We start from the raw sequence: 20,362 nt of genomic DNA on the forward strand, positions 1-20,362 counted from the left end.
AGGGCTGTCACGTTCAAAATAGGTCATTTATGCTAGAGCTGTTGAAGCTGAAATGTTCACAGCAATGGTAATAAATAAATGGTTTAAGCAAATCTCCAAAGAAAGTGGCTTCTGCCAGCACTCCTGTGGGCAAGCATCTCCTACTGAACCTCAGCTCTGTTTCCTGTAGGGAGAGGCCCAAACAGCTGTCTCCTGGCAGGGCTGAAGCTGGGAGTGGGAGGCTCTCTTTCAGCCTCTTCTTTTGTGGACTCTGTTCCAAAGAGCCTCAAGAGGCTACTTGAGAAAGATAAGTGTGAACACCTGCTCGCGTTTGCTCCCTGCACACAGACGAAGCTAAGCCAGAGTAAGGATCAGCTCTCGGCATGCTCTAAATAGTCGACCTCCCAGCCCTGGATGCCAAATTTACAGAGGAATTCAACTCCCACAGCTGAAGGCCTTGTGTCCTGGAGGTTTGCATCTGATCCTCAGACATATGGGCCTCTTCCCGACCCAGAATGCACTGCACTCTTGTCCAGCAGTAGATACATTATTCAACTCAAGTGCTGGGCGATGGAAAAATACTGGACTGTCTATTTCAGCATTTGGGAGAGTTCCTGGTATGGAAATAGGGTCTTTTAATTTTTTTTTTTTGAGGCTACAAAGAGGGAGGGGGTTGTAGCTCAGCGATAAAGCGGCTGCCTAGCATCTTCAGGGTCCTGAGTTTGATCCCCAGCACTGAAAAAGTAATGTGCATCAACAAAAAGCCCCTCTGCAAAGGCCTGTCTTATAAGGAGATTAGACTAGAGAGAAGCAATTGAAAACAGCATGTGGGACTTGGGTTGAAATAAGAGTGAATAAGCTGGTTCTTGACTGTTAAATGAATGTGTGACTGGGGGAGACTGCTGTATCTCCTTGAGGAAGAGAAAATGGGGAGTTTAAGAATAGGGAGACCCCCCCTCTGCTTTCTTCTTTGAGGAGAACTAAATCAATAACCCCTGTAGGTCTCTGTTATAGCATGGTCTGGTGCTGTGTATTTGGATGTTAATTGCTTGTCCCCCAAGATTCTAACTGTTTTATGAGCAGTGCCTCATGTATACCAAAATGATACTGTGTAACCTTGCCTCAAAATTATCCCTGATTGGCTAAATAAAGTTGCCTACAAAACTGAGCAGGGCAGAAATTAGGTAGGCATGGCCAAGAGTCATGCTCTTAGAGGAGGAAAAGCCAAATTTAGTCTTATTCTTGCCTATGCCTCCCACTACACATACCTTGACTCCTCCCACTACACATTCCCTGGCTCCTCCTACTACACAAACCGTGGCTCCTCCCACTACACATACCCTGGCTCCTCCCACTACACAAACCCTTGGTTCTCCTCACTACACATTCCCTGGCTCCTCCTACTACACATACCCTGGCTCCTCCCGCTATACAAACCCTGGCTCCTCCCACTACACAAACCCTGGCTCAATCACAGTAGAGTCTAATAGAGTTTTTATCAACTATTATCTGCATTATTCTAATGGTGTTTCAATTGGTTGCTTACTTTGTATTTTATGCCTTTTTTTTTTTTTTTCAGTCAGAGCTTTGTTTGTCCTGGGTCCCAGGCTGACCTGGGACTTATTATATAGCCAAGGATGACCTTGAACTTCTGATCTTCCTATCTCCATCACCTGACTGGCAGAATATCAGACAATGCACTACTATGCCAAGCTTACCAAATCCATGGCTTCCTCCATGCTAAGCAGGCACTCAACCGACTGAGCTACGTGCCCAGCCCCTCCTCCTTGCTGTTAAGAGAGTGGTCAGAGTGCCTTTTAGAAGGTGGGTCAGATACCCTCATTCAGCTGAGCACTGGCTAAGGGCGCCCATCTCACACAAAGTAAAAAACCCGAGCCTTCACAACATGGCTATAGGGCTCTACAAGTGACGGCGCTCCCCACGCTGCCGCTCTCTGCTGTGTCCCTCCCTGTGCTGCAGACACAGCCTCTTTGCTATTCCTGGAACCCCCTCTCTTTGGCTGTCCACAGGGCCAGACTCTGACTTCCCTCAAGCTTCTGACACTTGTCAGCCAATCCCTCCCCGGCCTCCAAGCCCAAGATCCTTCCCATCCTGCACCTCATTTGTCAACAACACTTCTCTCCCCCAAAGCAGGGCATTTCTGCATCTTTTCCTGCCTGCACCCCTCCTCTCTAACAGGGTGACTTCACCCGGCCCGGGACTCTATTATAGTCACTGCTGTATCCCAGGAACCAGAATAGAACTGAGCCCAGCACATGGCAGACTTCCAATGGCAGTCTTTCAATGGTGGAAAAATAGTTCATAAGTTCTTCAGGAGCCCACAGCTGCCACAGGGGTCACTCTTCTCAGGAGCCTCAGTGAGGGCTAACCATAAAACGTTTATGTAGAAATCCTAAGAACCATTCCCAATTAGGCAGGAATTCATAGAGAGAATCCCATTATCCAAAGCTGGCACGTGCTGTTTAGTGTCATAGGCCTGGCGAGAGCAAAGCTACTCTAAAAAGAAACACTTGTGTCCCGGTGTCCCCCACCTCCAGCCTGCTTCAGCCATTGGGCTGTTGGAAAGATGGGTCCTAGGAATCCCACGCCCGGGGAAGGGAAAGGCTGAAGTCTTGGCAGCAGAGACTGGAGGAACTTGCCTTCTGGGAAGAGAATCTACACAGTTCTGACGATTTGCAAAACAGACAGGATTTGAGACAAGACAGGTCACATAGGCAGGGCCACCCACACCTTGACCAGGACTGCTGAGCAGTGCGCACTTCTTACCTTCTATTTAACCTGAAACTTCATGTCTGTCTTCCTGAAGACTGACTCCAGGGGCACTAGACTTCTTTCTTTGTTCCTCTTCCCAATGTGGCTCCATTAAATAACTGTCCTTTCCCTGCTTTTTGCTCTTAATGGTTGCACTGGGGTCTGGTGGCCATGGCTAGCTTGGCGGGGCTGCCAGACCCAAGACTTTGACCCTAAACACTCCAGCAACATCAGGAAGAATGATATTGTTCTAAGATTCTGTTGAATAGAGTCCACCTTCATCAGGGCCAGCTCCCTGGAATCAAATCTGTCGTTTGTGGAAACTTGGTTCTCTGATGTTAGAGGCTTATGCATGAGGCTCAAGTGAAAGGCTACACAGACTTCCAGGAATTTCCTATTTGAAGGTGTATATGTTCCTGACTAACTTCTCAAATGCTGATATGTATATACAGATATGTCTATATATGCATATGTGAATAGTTGCGGTAAAACTATCATAACACAACTTTTAGCATCTCAGCTCATCAGGGAAGAAAATTTGCTGTTCTTTCAGAAGACCAGAGTTGGGGTTCCCATTGACACGCTGGGCAGCTTACAACTGCCGTAGCTCCAGCTCCAGGGGACCTGACATCCTCCGCTAGCCTCCTCTGGCACATATACTCAGGCGCACATACCCACACACATAATTTAAAATTTAAAAAAAGCACTGTAACAATTTTCACACGTAGTTCATTAAGTTTGTTTTCAGTGTCTCGCAAGCAATCTCCAGAGCTCTTTTGCTTTGTAAAGCCACAACTGTACGCCCTTTAAACAACGATTTACCTTTTATCTCCTCCACCAGCCCTGGGAACTGTCAACTTACTGTTTTAATGGACTTGATCACTGAAAATTTATTATGTAAGTGGAATTGTGTGGTATTTTACATTTGCTGAGACTGATTTTCTTTCCATAATATGATGTCCTTAAGATTTATGCACATTGGGGCCTGTGTGGGGGCTTCATTCCTTTTGAAGACCTACTAATACTCCATTGTCTGCACTCCCCACACCCTGTGTCTGCATTCTCCCTCAATGGACACTTGAGCTGCTTGCCCCTTGGTGGGCATTGTGAATAACGTGTTATGAGGACAAACGTGTGAACATCTCAGGACCCTGCTCTCAGTTCCTCCGGCTGTATATCCGGAAGCAGGGAACTCAGATCATAGGCTAACTCCATTTTTAATGCTTTGAAGAGCTTTTATTCTGCGGCCTACATCTGTGACACCCTTTACACTCCTGTGGATTTGGATTCCCACCAACAGCGCACAAGAGAGAGTTTCCTGTCTTTTTAGTAGTGAGGGTTTTTTTTTTTTCTTCCCCTGCAGCCTGTGAGAACTGCCCAAAGATGTTTAACAGAACTAGACATTGCTGTTTCTTCCAGCACTTAGCAACAGGGAGCCCGTAGCTCTTTTTTTTTTTTAGTGTGTGTGCGTGCGCGCACGCTTTTAGCTTTCTCTTGTCATGTCTGTTTTGCAAAGGCTTCTTCATTCTCAAATTAACAAGCATGCGAGCAGACGTAGGTGGCTCTGCCTCACAGACGAGGGGTAGTGGGAGAGAGCTGGTACTGTGTGAGGGTAATAAAGACTGGGTTAACTCCATGTAATCCTTTAACAGAAAGATACTGTGGGCCCAGCCTTATTTATTTGGAAAGTTGGTGCTTAATATCCAGCACACTGCTCCTGGGTAAACTGGGGCATCTCTGTGTGGGAAAGCATAGAGGAAGACAGCTAGGAGTTGTGCCTGCACATCAGCCGTTCATCACAGGAAGGTCCTAGGGACCTGTGAGCTCAGAGTCAAGGGGAGAGAGAAAAGTCTCTGCAGGGGAACAGCCAGGAAAACTCTGAGCCCCTCACATGTAATATCTTCTTTCAGCTACTTTATTGCTGGCCTGGGAGAAGAGAGCACTGGACCTCCTGTTTCTTCTCCTTCGTCATCTTGGCTTCTCTCCCTTCCCCCACCCAGGACAGTCTGTATTAAAGTACTAGCTTTTTTAAAAAATCATCTTTCCAAGTGGTATTAAAAAGAATCCCAGTATGATGACATATTTTCCCTCTAAAAGAACATAAAGCAAACCCCAGGGGATGAATCTATCTCATGTGGGAATTTCACAGAGAAAAGACACAAATGCGAAGCCAGTGCTACAGAAAAAGGTACCCAAGGAGCTCTGCCGGGTGAGCACAAGAGAGGCAAAAAGACTTGGAAGGGGCTGGAGGGACAGCTCGGTGGTGAAGGGTACTTGCTGCTCTTGCAGAGGACCAGGGCTCAGTTCTCAGCCTCCAACCACCTATAACTCAAGTTCCAGGAAGTCCAGGCTTCTGAGGGCGCCTGCGCACACAGTGCACATTACAGACATTCAGGCACACACACATAAATAAAAATAAGTATAAAAATGACTTGGAAGTTAATGGTCCACACAGACCAGAGACCAATAGGCTTTTTTTCTCTACAGAGGAAGTTAGTAAATATTTTAGGCTTTGTGGGTGGAGAGGTTAAAAATAAGAAAATAAACCAGAAATGCACATTCTCTTAAGACAAGAATAGAATTCTTTGGGACAATGTCTTGCTTACTTGGGTTCACGGTTGGTGACTCTTAGTGCCAGATCAGCCACAGATGTTAACCTGTGAATGCCGTTCCTATCCTGCAGGCTGTGCAGAAGCAGGCAGTCAGGCCTCAAGGCTAGGGTTTGTCAACCCCTGCCCAGAGCACTGCAGGAAGGCACTGAGTCAGTGTGAGTAGCTCTGACACTCCTCAGGAGTGTGAAGCATCCAGCTCTGTCTTCCAGTGCACACCAGAAATGCTAGAAGGCTCACTGGCTTTCTTATTATGTGTGTATGTGCATGTACACTCTTGAGTGTGCACTTGTTGTGTGGGTGTGCATATATGCAGAGACCAGAGGTCAATGTTGGGTGTCTTCCTCTACATTATTTATTTATTTACTTATTCAGTTATTTATTTAGTCTCTCATTTAACTTGGCAATCACCAATTTGTCAAGGCTGGTTGGCCAGTGAGCCCTAAGGGTGCCCTCTCTGCCTCCCTAGTGTTGGGGTTCTAATCATGAACCACTGTACCCAGCTTTTTTAAACGTGGGTTCCGAGGATCAAAACTCGGTCATGGCACTTGTATGGTGAGTGCAGGAGGCGTCTCCCTCACCCTCATGGACTCTCTTCTGTGCTGCACATTGCAATTCAGTCTTTCCAGACAAAGAAGACGAAGCCTGCCATCATCTGTCTTTCCAGGTGGAGAGAGGAACTACATTAATCAGGCTCTGGTTTATCTTGCTGTAGCAGGTTCCATCTCCAACCTCACTCACCAGTAGCCGTGTGTTCTGGTCAAACCTTGTGGGTGATGACGAGTAAGTCTCCATCAGTTAGTTCCCACCTAGAGGATTGGTCCCAGGTTCTGTCCATGTGCTCTCTTGCCTCGTGTAGTAGTAGCACTAAGCAAGCAAATGTTTGTCATCCTGAGCATATTTACTCATAAGTTCATGAGAACTAATTGTCAAAGTTTCCTCCAGAAGCTGTTAATATTGAAGATGTCTGGAAGTCAGTGGAAGTAGAAGCAAAATCCTGAGGGAACATCATAGAGGCTTCATGGGCAGTCATAATTGCTGTTCTAAAAGCCTCAACACTACCACCACCATCACCACCATCATCACACATACCATCACTAACACTACCTCCACCATCACCATCACCACCACCACCATCACCACCATCATCACTACCACCACCATCATCACTACCACCACCACCATCACTACCACCACCATCATCACTACCATCACCATCACTACCACCACCACCATCACCACCACCATCACTACCACCACCACCATCACTACCACCACCACCATCACTACCACCACCATCATCACTACCATCACCATCACTACCACCACCACCATCACTACCATCACCACCACTACCACCATCATCACCATCACTACCATCACCACCACCACCATCACTACCACCACCATCATTACCATCACCACCACCATGATTACCACAACCACTACCCTCATTAGTTATCATCATCACCATTATCACTACTACCATGCTCAACTTCACTATCACCACCACAATCACCACCAACATCATTATCACCACCTTCACCAGCATCAACACCATCACTCCATTATCATCACGGTTACCACTGCCACCATCAGCACCATGAGCCTCCCTATCCTCAGCAAGACTACCACTGTCCTCACCACCACCATCACTATCATCAAACCGTTATCACTACCACTGACATCAGTATTACCACCATCCACACACAGAGCAGCTTGCTGCTGCCTTCCCTGAGTTTTAAGCCTGAGTGCTAAAAAGTTCACAGCCTAAGAACTGCAGTGGCATTAGTGGCCCATTAGCAGTGGCCTTAGTCTCTCTGTATGCGAGGTGCTTTCTGCAGCACTGTGTCAACAAAGGTGCTTCCTCTGGAAGCCATTGCTGATGAGCACGTGATGAGCACAGACTCTCAGAACAGCAATGCTTTCTTAAGAAAAACAAAAACATTTTTGTGCTAGGCATAGTTAACTCAAGAAATCACACCATTTAATTTAAAAACATGGGCTTGAGTAAATGGCTTTTATCAAAGAAGAAGGAAAGGCTAGACTTACAGTTTATTTCAACATTTTGGCCATAATTACTACACATTTCTCTCTTTTCTCTTCTCTTTTCTCTCTTTTCTCTCTCTGTCTCTGTCTCTCTGTCTCTGTCTCTGTCTCTCTCTCTTCCTCCCTTCCTTTCTCCCTCCCTCCCTTCCTCCATCCCCCTTTCCTTTGTTCTCTCTTGTCTGCAGTGAGTATGTACAGAGATTTAGTTTTCAAGTCAAGTTCTGTATACCCACATATATCTTCCAGTCTCCTAAAATGTGCAGACTTTTCTGTCTGCTCACAAATATTAAAATAAACATTTGACATGCCCCACTTGTACTACCAAGCCCCTTTTAGCATTGGCAGATCTAAATAGGTTACTGTGAGGTCACTGGAGGCCATAAATCAGGGGGTGGACTGATGGCTGAGCTGGCCTGCATGGCTCTAGTTCTGTGTGCTATTTTGGTTTGTGCCCCTGAAATGACACCATCTTGTTGGCACCAGCCAAAGAAAGCTTCCTAGACATCTCTGGGAAGACAATGTTCAGTAATCCAAGGCAGAGGTCGCACAGGCATTGACCACTGTGGGGAGGTCTGGGTCTGCCCCGGACCCTGTGAGAGATCAGGGGAAACGATTCCCATCCAAACTGTTTATCCAGGAACACAGGTTGGCAACGGATCCAAACAGTCTTGGCAAACGGTGAAAGCAAAAGAGTAGCAAATTCTTCTCACTCTGTCAAACTAGGACAGCCTCTTCCTGCCTGCTTTCCAGTCCTGCGGAGTCCACTTGAGAACCCCAGACTTTTTTGAGAAAGATTAAATACAGTTAAGTGACAATTGTTGTATGTTTTATATGATATGGAATGCAGAATAATCACAGAACACCACCCCCGACACTGTCCACCACAGCTTATGTTTATGTTTTAGTTTCCTTGCTTTTTATGTGAAGTTTCAACTAGTTCGAGCTTCATGGACTTATTGCTTTTATATCTTATATATAACCTTAGTTTAATTTCCTTCCTTCCTTCCTTCCTTCCTTCTTCCTTCCTTCCTTCCTTCCTTCCTTCCTTCCTTTTTTCCCCTTTCTCCCTCTTGTCATGTTTTAGTTTTGGAAGGGGCAAACGCAATTCAGAACTGTTTAAAACATCTTAGGTTTCTTATTTTTATTTTTATTTTGTACATCCTGACTGCAGTTTTCCCTCCATCCTCTTCTCCCCACCTCCCCTCTGCACCCCCCATTTTCCCTTCAGAAAAGGGCAGGCCTCCCATGGATATCAATCAAACATGGCATATCAAATTGCAGTAGGACTAGGCACCTCCCTTCATATTAAGGGTGGACAAGGCAACCCAGTAGGAAGAAAGAAGTCCCCAAAGCAGGCAAAAGAGTCAGAGACAGCCCCTGCTCCCACTGTTAGGAGTCCCACAAGAAGACCAAGCTACACAGCTGCAACAGATGTGCAGAGGGCCTAGGTCAGTCCCCTGCAGATTCTCTGATGAGACCCTACGAGCCCAGGTTGTTGATTCTGTGGGTGTTCTTGTGGTATCCTTGACCCCTCTGGCTCCTACAATCCTTCCTTTGCCTTTCCCGCAGGATTCCCAGAGCTCTTCCTAATATTTGGCTGTAGGTCTCTACATCTGTTTCCATTAGTTGCTGGATGAAACCTCACTGGTGACAATTGGGCTAAGCACCAGTCTATGAATATCTCAGAAAAGAGTGTTCAGTTCTATCCTAAGTCTCTAGGATATCCAGCCTCTGGGCCCTGGTCCTCCAGGCAGCGTCGGAGGTGGGCTCCCTCTTGTGGTTTGGGGTAACATCTTTGTTTTATAATCAGTCTACATAAAAAGGCAAAACTCAGCCTGCATCCTAATTACAATTTCTTTCTTGATTCATTTTGAGGTCTTTTTGCTCTGAGGTGAAGTTCCCTTTGGAAGAGAAAGCACACAGACTCTCTCTCTCTCTCTCTCTCTCTCCCCCTCCCTCCCTCTCTCCCTGCCACCCTCTCATATATTTTAATTTGATATATGGGTATTTTGTTTGTGTATCACATGTGTGCCTGCCAGAAAAAGGCTGTCAAAGCCCCTGGCACTGGAGTTACAGACAGTTGTGAGCCATGTGGGTGCTGGGAATTGAACCTGGGTCCTTTGCAAAAACAGCAAGTGATCCAAACCCCTGAGCCATCATCTCTCCAGCCCTTCGACTGACTGTCTTGAGGAATGGGGAGACACTTTCTTTTAAAATTGAGGGAATTTGTTGCAAACACCAGCTAGTCTTTTGTCTTAAGTGCTACAGGCGGCCAGTTCATCTCCGTCTAGAAGCTGAAGCAAGTCCCTTCAGGATAGGACAGGTACCCCTGCTACCATGTGCTCTGCCATCTCTGGGGACAGAAAGAGCTAGCAGAGCTTTCTCAGTTGGATGTGGTCCTTAGGTGAGATCTTAAGTGCTATGGGAGTGCAAGAGCCGGAGAGATACTGTGAACTCATAGTGTTTTACTGTTCCAATCAGCGTGCTGGACTGAAGCCACCAAGCAGTTCTGAAAATGGAAGCGGCTGGGGCCAGGGCTTCTAAAAAAGGAGGCAACTGCTGCTAAGGTGTAATTTTCATGCTCACAGGCTCACTGACCACCACCTGAGACCCGATGCTTCCCACAGGACAGTGGTTCTCTTTTCTGAAAGATAATGCATACAGCGATGGTGTCCACCAGTGTTCACCAGCTGGCTGTCAAGACTGCCTGGCAATAACATGGATGAATGCCCTTTAGTTTGATAAGCATGAAACACAATGAGAAAACAGCCAGTAGTGCGAGATACTGGCGTTTCAATATCTTAATAATGAAATCATCCATTTTTCCAAGAAAGACCACATGTACCTGATAGTAACTGCCTTCCAACGGCACAGTAAGGTTGTAGATTTTTAGAAAGCATCCTGAAGGCTGTCTGTTGGCAGGGGAGAGGAGGGAAGGAAGGGGAGAGAGAGAGAGAGAGAGAGAGAGAGAGAGAGAGAGAGAGAGAGAGAGGAGAGAGAGAGAGGAGACTGTTCACCCACACATAACACCCAACATTTTTCACATGTCTCTCTCTCTCTCTCTCTCTCTCTCTCTCTCTCTCTCTCTCTCTCTCCCTCCCTCCCTCCCTCCCTCCTCTCTCTCTCTCCCTCCCTTCCTCCTCCTCTCTCTCTCTCTCTCTCTCTCTCCTCTCTTTTTCTCTCTCCCTCCCTCCTGTCTCTCTCTCTCCCTCCCTCCTCTCTCTCTCTCTCTCTCTCTCTCTCTCTCTCTCTCTCTCTCTCTCTCTCTCTCTCATAGGATAGCAGTAGAGTAGTACACCACTGCTTCTTAGTTCTGTGAACCTTAACATTTTCTCTAACCACAGAGAACAAACAGGATCTCAGAGAGTCTGCGAGGAAACACCTTGTAAGCGCTGCTTGCTCCCCCACCCCCTTGCCAGATCTTTATGCATCCGCACAAAACCTGTCAAACTGTATGTTTTTTAGGAGGACAATGTTTCCTTTAAAAGATGTTGTCAGCTGTAAAGAAACAGAGCTGCCCCAACAACAAGCTTTCTGAGTGGTTCCCGTCTGTGTGTGGGAGGGGACTCACTGTGTGGGGACTGTGCTGCTTTCTTGGGTACGTTAGGGAGCAGAAAGCCCAGGGAAATTAGGCTGGTCACATACTCCAGGTTAAAAAAGTCATGATGCAGAAATTAGGCAGAAATCTGAGGTTTTAAAAAATGATGTGGTCTCAGCCAAGAAAGCCAAAGTGGGGCATGAAGGAGAGTGAAGGGGCAGATATGAGCCAAGTACAATATGTACAAGTGTGTGTGTGTATGTGATGTATATGTGAGTGTGTGTGTGGTATGTGTGATGTGTATGTGAGTGTGTGTATGTGGTGTGATGTGTGTGTGTGAGATGTGTGTATGATGTGATGTGTGTGATGTGTATGTGAGTGTGTGTGTGTGGTGTGATGTGTGTGTGAGATGTGTGTGTGGTGTGATGTGTGTGTGATGTGTATGAGTGTGTGTGTGGTGTGATATGTGTGTGTGTGTGGTGTGGTGTGTGTGTAGTGTGATGTGTGTGTGTGTGTGAGATGTGTGTGTGGTGTGATGTGTGTGTGATGTGTATGAGTGTGTGTATGGTGTGATATGTGTGTGTGTGTGTGGTGTGGTGTGTGTGTGTAGTGTGATGTGTGTGTGTGATGTGTGTGTGAAAATAAAATCCATTATTTTGTATTGATTTTTAAAATTTTATCTTATATATTTATTATATTTTAATAATAAACAAACAACCCTTGTGGTCTCAGAAACTGTATAACTGTATAATGTTTTCATTATAGAATGAGGCTCAAAGAGTTCTTTCAACGATACACGACAGAAAGGGGACAACAGAATCCCCATTCTATGACATGAGTATGTATTTGTCAACGCAGCAGTAAGTGCTTTATTGTTCATGGAGTACTGTTCTAAGTACTTCCCTGGAAGAGGATAAATCTGCACACGCTCTGAGGAGGTTTGTGTCCCATTTTCCAAGGGGTAAACTGGAGAACCAGGGGGTTAAAAATCTACTTAAGGTCACAAAGCAGATTAATGGGCAGGACCCAGGCCATGCCTGCACAGCACTTCTTAAAGTGAGACACAAGCTGGACCAGATTCACAGTGAGCTAGCAGTGAGCCGTGACCCTGAAAACCAACAAAAGCACACTGACTGGCATTCTCACAGGAGTCTCTCACATGATCCATGGGAGAACAGACAAGTAGTTACAACCTCACAATGAAGCTAATCTGCATGACCAAATAGATCCTACAGTCTCACGGTGACATCGAGGAAACAGAAGTGATGCTGCAAACCCTGTGCAAGGCAGAACGAGAATTCAAGTCTAAACCTGCTCTGAAATGACACTAATCACTGAGCTTTAAAAAATGGCATTTGGGAGGATCAAGGGCTAAGAGCTGCTCTTCTAGGGGACCTGGATTTGATTTCCAGCACCTACTGACAGCTCAGAACCGGCTGTAACTCCAGTCCCACGGGGATCCGGCACCCTCTTCCGGCCTCCACAGACAGCACAGCAGACAGACAGACATGGCGGGCGAACAACCCATACACATTCACTAATAATTTCTTAAAAATTAAATGAACCTGACGTCTGCGAGTGCTCAGCAGAAAGATTGGCATATTCGTGAAGCCCTGCTTTGTGAAGGTCTGGCTAACCAACCTTCCTTTCGGCATGGGGCCACACGTGATCTAGGGTCGTGCGCTAGCCTGTAGATGGCGCTCTTCAGCACAAGCCCTAGATAGAAAAAGAAAAATCCCTCTGGATAGGAAAATGTAGACCAGGCATTTTAGAATGTCATCTCTCTGGGGCCGGGGTGGGGTGGGGTGGGGTGGGGTGGGGTGGGGGGGTGGGGTGGGGTGGGGGGGTGGGGGGGTGGGGGGCGAGTTGGGAGGGGATGGGAGGGGGAAGGAGAAGTGCCCGAAAACTATGAGATTACCCAACCTAGGTGAATCTTTCTAGTTGTAACTGTGAACCTGGTGTCTAAGTAAGTAAACAGCAAGCAGAGAAGAAAAAGCCAAAGAACAGAGCCTAAGACCACACTTCAGAGCACCTGTGGCGCTCAGTGCCTGTCACTCAGGCAAAGCAGCAGATGGAAACCTTGGTCATCAGCAGCAAAGCTTTACAGGCACTCCTCACACCGATATACATTGTGATAAAAAACCCAAACATGATTTTATCTTATTTTCGGTTTGACTTATTTTTTCTGACAAAGTCGTACTGAGTAGCCCAGGCTGGCCTTGAACTCCTCATCCTCTCTCTCACCTCTAACCTCCCAAGTGCTGAGACTTGAGCAGTGTGCCAACAAGTCTGGTCTACATTATTATTGTCCTGTATTGTTTACATCTTCTTTTTAGACTAGGTCTCATGTAGCTCAGGCTGGCCTCAAATGCTTTACGTAGCAGAGGATACCCTTGACTCCTGATCCTCCTGCCTCCACCTCCTGGTGCTGTGATGGCGAGTAAGTGTCACCTGACTCCTAAATTCTGATTTTAAGTATTTCTGTGGCTAAAGCAAAATGTAGGTAGCAAGCATATCCTAGGTGACTGGACCACAGGCCTTTATTCTTACGTGGTTGAACTTGCCACATTTAGAGACAGTGTACACACCCACAACCCCCACTAACTCCTTTAACATTGCTTGACAGACTTTTTTTTTTTAAATTGGAAGACAGGGTATTTTATGAAAAATCTGAGGTCCCTCATTCCCAGTTCTCATCCATTTAGACAATTCCAAATACTAGGAAGGTTTTTGCTAATGGCCCGTCTCATTGCGGCACTAGAGTAAGCCATCCGTAGGTTACAGCCTACCCATGTGAAACACTAAGCTAGCCACAGAATTATTAAAAGAGCTATGAATTGGGATGGAAAGTTCAGCAATGCCAGTGGGTGTCAGGAGCTCCCAGTATTTAACATCCCCCCCAAAAAAAGGAAAGGAGGAAGAGAGAGCTGGGTAACAAGTAAGTGTGAAAGAGGAAGGGGGTAGCCAAATAGAAAGGGGGAGAAGGAGTGAGGGAGAGAGGGAGGTGGGAGGGGGGGAGGGCTGGCTGATCATTAGGAGAACCCCTCAGCCTCCAGCATTTGGAAGCGCTGTGCCAGGCTTCCCTTTGGATGTCATAGAAAAGAACTCAAATGAGGGACCAAGTAAAAAACGTAGTTCTATTTTCTGGCTGTAGCCCTTTAAAAACAAAACCTTCAGGAGAATCACTCAAACTGAATGTCCCTTCTGTGACCATCAGGATACTTGGTCTTCACCATCTCAAAATCCTTAAACCCTTTGTACAAACCACTTAGAAGCTTCCCACACTGTCAAGTCAGAGCAGAAGCAGCCTGGCTCCTCCCAGGGAGATGTGTTTACCTTCACCAAAGATGTCATCCTCTTCATCCACCAGGAACTCCTCCTCGGGCTCAGGGAACTGCATTGTGGGAGGACAGGGAGCTGGAGGCACTCACAACAGCAGCTACCCTAGCTCTGAGCAGACACACCACCTGGGACGCAATGATTTCCTTCCCCGTAAATTGCCCAAGCCCTGGGGAGGGCAGCTTCCGTATCTGCTCTGAAGAAAGCAGCTTCATTCATATGAAAAGGCTTCTGAAGCCTTTGGCAGAGTGAATTCCAGGTGAGGTCATTCTCACCACGGAGAAGAAAGGCTTGTTAAGGCAAATGGGATGCAGATCCCGTTGGATCCGAACACAGATATCAACGGGGCTGAGCCAGATGAGTTCTATTTCAAAGCACCAACTTTCATATTTCTTAAAGAGGACAGTGGGCTCTTAGCTTTCCTGCTTATGAACCTCAACACAAAGGGTAGTGTTGAAAGAAAGAGGCTCAGATTTCTCATATCTTGCTTTTGCTTCAATGACGATTTATCTGAAAGTAAAGCAAGCCTTGTGCTCCCCCCCCCACCCCCCACCCCCCACCCCCGAAGCCTGTGTTTGGAAGACACGAGCTTTTGTTTCCACTCAGCAATAGTTGCCTTTTTCTCTTTTGCAAACCTCTTGCATTTGAGGGGACTTTATGGTGATACACCAACCGTGGCACTCACCCAGCTGTTACTAGTTCTGGTTAAGCCTACCGTTAGTGAGCAGAAAGTTGATTTGCGTGTGTCAAGAAATGTGTATTGCCTAACATTTACTCAGCCTGATACTTAGGACTCTTATCAGTAAAGGGGGAAAAAGACAGAGACAATGTAGCTTTAAAGAAACCACAGCAGTCCCTCCCAAAGGAAGGCGGTAGAGCCCAGCTGTCATGTGACCCACCCTCGGTTTGCCACCCAGAGCTACCCAGCAGATTCTGTGTATTATTACAGCCTCCTCTGGGGCTTTCCTAGATTCAGAAGATGCAAATGGAGGCGACAGCTGAGGAGCTATTGCTGACCCAAAGTGTTTATTTTTGGAGCCTTGGTTACTGTGTGTGTTTGAAGACTCCTAGTGTTATCTTCAAGTTGAGAGTCTGTCCCTTCCTCCTGTAACTTCTTTGGTAGTGCAGCCAGTTTTTCCCCAAGGGGAATCCTGAAAGTGGGATGAGGCAAGTCAAGGAGTTAACCCAGGGGTCAAGAATTATTGAGCACAGGCCACCAGTTCCTATAGCGGGGTCCTCCCGCAAAGTAAGGGACATTCTGAGAACTGCTGAGACTACCAGTCATCTCAACCAAGGCGGAAACTGCCCTTGTGAGAGAGCTTGGAAAAGCTCTGTGTGCTGGGGTTGTGCAATGACTGGGGATCATTTATGGTACATGGTGTCTTGACTCTCAGGGCAGGAAGCTTCCTGCAATGGGCAGGACAGTGGCAGGAGAAACTGTCCTGTCCCCAAGCCAATAGTGTTGTTCACTTGACAAACAGCAAGAGGCAGGTGACAGGACTCTCTCTTGTCCAAGATCTCCTTTGCTTCTGGCCACCTGCTTCCCTACCCCAACTCCCAAGTAAATGATATTTCCTGTGAGTTAGCAACATAAATCGACTGAATTAAGATAAATCCAAATGTAAGAAGTCTGATTGTGGATTAGAGTTTTATCTCATGCAGTTGAGATGCAAGAGAGGGTGGGTGTTGATTCTGATCACATATTCCCGTTCTCGGCCTTTGTCCTGTGTTCTTTGACTGTCATAGCCTCATGAGGTGTGTACCAGCAACCATCACACGCACAAAGCAGTGAAGGCTGTTGGGTTGTGACTAGCTCTTTTGAGATGGCCAGCAGGCAAGCCCCAGACTCCCAAGCTGATCCCACCACCCCTTGAGCTCACAGCCTTAGGGACGGGCTCCCAATGCTCTGAGTCACCGTGGCCCTTCCCACCCCAGAACCGCTAAGTTAAGTTGCTATGGTTCTTCTTAACTGGATAGGATTTGGAGTTAGTTAGGAGACACACTCTGGGCCTGGCAGTGAGGGCATTTCCAGAGAGGTTTAGCTGAGGAGAGGAACCCAACGCTAAAGTGGGAAGCACCATGCAGCAAGCTTGGGTCGGGGCTCAATAAAACGGAGAAAACGAGTTGTACAGCAGCACTCAACTCTCGGCTTCCTGACTGCAGACACAGTGTGCCCAGCTGCCTCGCGTTTCCATCACCATGTTTTCCAGCTGTGATGGACTAGGTTCTAAAAACCCTTCACCTTCTTTCCTTGCCTTCCTTTTTGTCAGGTGTTTGGTCCCAATCATCCATGTCAACCAGTCAGCCTATCTAGGTCTATTTCCCTCCCTCTTAATCAGTGGAACTGTGTCCTTCCTGAACCGGACATTGGAGTCCCCATGAGCCTTTATTTGAGAATGATCTCATGGGATGAGCTCATCATCAAATGGAGTAGGAAAACCTGAGGTCATTACCATAATGGAGGAAGGGGTCCTTAATCCAATATGAATATAAAATCTCTTGTAAAAAGAGATTTTAAAAAAGACACACATAGGAAGGAGTGAACACCACACGAAGACAAAGGCAGAGGTCGACAAAACAATACCAAAGACTGCCACTAAACCAGGGGAAGTTCGGGAGGAGGCACGAGCAGGCTTTCCCTGGAATCCCTTAGAAGCAACCATCCCTGCTGCTGGTGCCCTGACCGCTGGCTTCCAGTCTCTAGACCTATGCAGTAGTAAGCATCATTGTTGTAACTCTCCTACTTTGTGGGATTCTGCTAGGACAGGACTATCAAATAAGTGCACATATTTGTTTGGCTCGTTTTGAGGATTAAATAGGATAATTCAAACAAATGAGAACACACTCATTGTGGTGGCTCGAATACAAAGGGCCCCATAGGCCCACAGGGAGTAGCACTATTGGGAGGTGTGGCCTTGTTAGAGGAAGTGGGCCAATGGGGGCTTTGAAGTCTTAGAAGCTCAAGCTAGGCCTAGTGTGTTTCAGTCTCTTCCTGCTGTCTGCAAATCCATGTCCTTCTCCTGCACCATGGCTGCCTGCATGCTGCCGTGCCTCTCACCATGACGATTATGGACTAAACCTCTGAAACTGTAAGCCAGGCTGAGTGAAGTGTTTTCCTTTATGAGAGTTCCCACGGGCATAGCGGCTCTTCACAGCAATAGAATCCTAACTAAGACAACAGTGTACAATAAGCTCCTGTTCTAATCATCCAACCTAAACTCCCCATTGGGGCATCTTAGGCATTTCTCAAAATGCCCACAGAGATGGAGACTGCACCTTCACCAGGCTGTGGTGGTTTTCATAAGAAAGGCCCCCATAAGCTCACATATTTGAATGCTGAGGGAGAGGCACCATGCAAAAGGATTAGGAAGTGTGGCCTTGTTGGAGAAAGTGTGTCACCCAGGGGGCTTGGGATTTGAGGTTTCAAAAGTCTATGCCAGGCCTAGTGTCTCTCTGTTGCTGCTGCCTGGGGAACCAGATGTAGATGTCTCATCTCCCTCTCCAGCACCACATTTGCCTGCCTTCTGCCATGCTTCCTCCATAACAATAGCGGACTGAGCCTCTGAAACTGTAACCACGCCCCAAGTAAATGCTTGCCATAAGAGTCGCCATGGCCACGGTGTCTCTTCACAGCAGTAGAACAGGTGATGAGACACATGCCCTGTACAAAGTCTTAGTAACCACCAATACTAGACTCAGCTGCTTCTCTTATTGCCACAGCAGGATGTTATACCATACGGATGGGAAGAAGTATTTATTTTGGTTCACAGTTCAAGAAGACACAGTCCTTCACGGAGGAGGGCATTCACGATAGTGGGAGTGACTTAGATTTGTGGCAGCAGAGTGCCATGCAGCTGATGCCACTCTGTCAGCAGCGAGGAGGCAGAGCGAGCAGCTGGTGCACATCCCGCAGTGCTGTCTCACTGGCCCATTCTTCCACGGAAGATGCATGTCCTAAAAGTCTCACAACTATGCAGAACCAGCCGGGGACCAAGTATTCAAACATGTAGTTTACAGTCCAAGTCTCTCTTGCAGTCTCCTCTGCTCCTATTGAGATGTCTTAAAAATAGCTAGCAAGCTCAGGGAAGATGCTAGGAAGTCTCTCTTGAATGCAGACATGTAGAAAACACGGCCTTTCTCTCTATATTTTACAGACACCCAAGAGAGAAGCTCTGCAGGTTCGATGGTTCGGTAAGGAGGAAAGTTAATAGAACCCAGCTGAATGCATTTGTATGTATGGATGCCACAGAACATCATATGAACTAAGAGAAACCTCATAAAACACAAACAGCATGGTTGAATTTATATATATATCCCCAAGTGGGCAAAAGAGAAAAAGTATATGTGTAAATGATAGGTAACATATATACAATGCCTGGTATGGTTCTAAATGAATTCTTACACCAAACCTATGTACAGGCATAATTATTATCTGTAATTTTGTTTATGGCTCAAAAAAGTAAAACGGCTTGCCCAAATCATGAGTCTGGTAAGTGTTAGAGAGGTTTAGATTGGATCCAGGGCTGAGCATCCACATTTTTAAATGCCACACCTCAAGAATCTGTAAGAACTAGGGTGCATAGGGCCATTTTCAGCTCCCCAACTGGAGACATTTCAAGTCTTTCCTTACATGGCTCCCTCCACCCAGAAGGCTTCTCTTCTCTTGTCTGATCTTCCAACCTTCGAAACAGCTGTGGGCAGACCATATCTTTGCCTTTCTAGGCTGGGATTAGAGGCCCACTGACATTTATGTGGGTCTGGGGACTTGTATACTGGTCCTCATCTTGTGAGGCAAACACTTTAGCTGTGAACCATATCCCAGTGCTAATAATTCTTATTTTACAATGCACTTTTTAAAAAATCTACTTGACATTTTGCAATTATGTACTTTACGCAGTACACTGTGACATTTAAATACATGTGCCCAACGTGCAGTGATCAGCCCTGGGCAGTTAGTGGCCGTCTATTGTCTCAGACATTTGTCACTTCTTTGTGCAGAGAAAGCTGTGGCTAAGAAGGAAGGGGGATAAAGCTGAACCGAAAGCAGAGCCCCACGCTTCCCAGGGAGGCAAATGACGGCGAGATCGGTTTAAGAAGAAAAGAACATAAGGCCGAGTCAATGTGAGGACGTGCCTCGGTCACTTGGATCACAGGCAGATCGGTCACACACGGGCTAAGTCTAACTGGAGCCCATGTCACGGTCACAAGCACAGAGGTGGGCAATGCGTGCACTCTAAAGCCATGATGCTCCCCTGTGTTGTATTAAGTCTGATGGGAAATGTGCAAGGTCTGCCTCTTGCCCTGAAAAACCTCTTCCTTCCTTCCTTCCTGAATTCATTCATTCATCCACTCATTCATTCATGTATTTGGAAAGTAATAATGGTATGTATCTACCAGAGGTTAGGTGCAGTGGGAACCACTGAGGGAAAAAAAAATCTCTGTGCTTGGTGCGTCTATGCAAGGCACAGGAATATTAACAAAAGATTATTAATTTCTGGTATGATAAATTAGGTTGCAATTATCCCAGTCTGTAATTTATTTATATTTTGTCTATGTGTGTGTGCACATGCATTTTGCCTGCATTATGTATAAATAGCATGTGTGTGCCTGGTACCTACGGAGATCAGAAGAGGACCTCAGATTCTCTGGAACGGAAGGATGGTGGTAAGCCCCCAGGTGGCTGCTGGGAGCCTCACCCAAGCCCTCTACAGGGGCAGTGCTCCACACGGCCGAACCATCTCTCTAGCCTTTTCTCACAGGTTGTGTTTCTGTTTTTCGGATTCACAAACTTAAGAACAGGGGAAAGAAGCTGAACTAAGTAGATGTAAAGTATCCAGAAGTAGAAAGAAGAACAGAGCAGGAGAGAGAGATTGAAACTGTGGAGTAGCTGGAGTCAAAGGGGGAAAGTGAAAAGATTGCAAAGCCGGAAACAGCCTTTTCTTTGGGCAACTTTGCCAGTAAAGATGCATGTAAAATGTATCTAATTGCGAAGTGCTGTGACCAAAATATCATGTCTACCAACAGTATGGCTGTTCCAGTACTGCAAAGAGGGGATGCTGGCGCCGTGGGAGAGCAG

The 20,362-nt window shown here is 46.6% G+C and overlaps 1 protein-coding gene across 4 annotated transcripts in view; it reads right to left on the bottom strand.

The window, feature by feature from the left end:
- Positions 1 to 20,362, bottom strand: part of RIPOR2 (RHO family interacting cell polarization regulator 2) — a 209,912-nt gene that overhangs the window by 95,457 nt on the left and 94,093 nt on the right. Inside the window, exon 1 of one of the 4 annotated variants that reach the window (XM_084794027.1) lies at positions 14,284 to 14,690. The exons of 2 other annotated variants lie outside the window; for them this stretch is intronic. In XM_084794027.1, the coding sequence (XP_084650153.1) occupies positions 14,284 to 14,347 (64 nt within the window). In that variant the 5' untranslated portion in view covers positions 14,348 to 14,690. Of the gene's footprint in view, positions 1 to 14,283; positions 14,691 to 20,362 lie in introns of those variants that run through there. One more of the 4 variants, XM_084794030.1, reaches the window with a different exon arrangement.

This window comes from Acomys minous, assembly GCF_964271855.1.
Source record: "Acomys minous genome assembly, chromosome: 9".
Classification (NCBI taxonomy): domain Eukaryota; kingdom Metazoa; phylum Chordata; class Mammalia; order Rodentia; family Muridae; genus Acomys; species Acomys minous.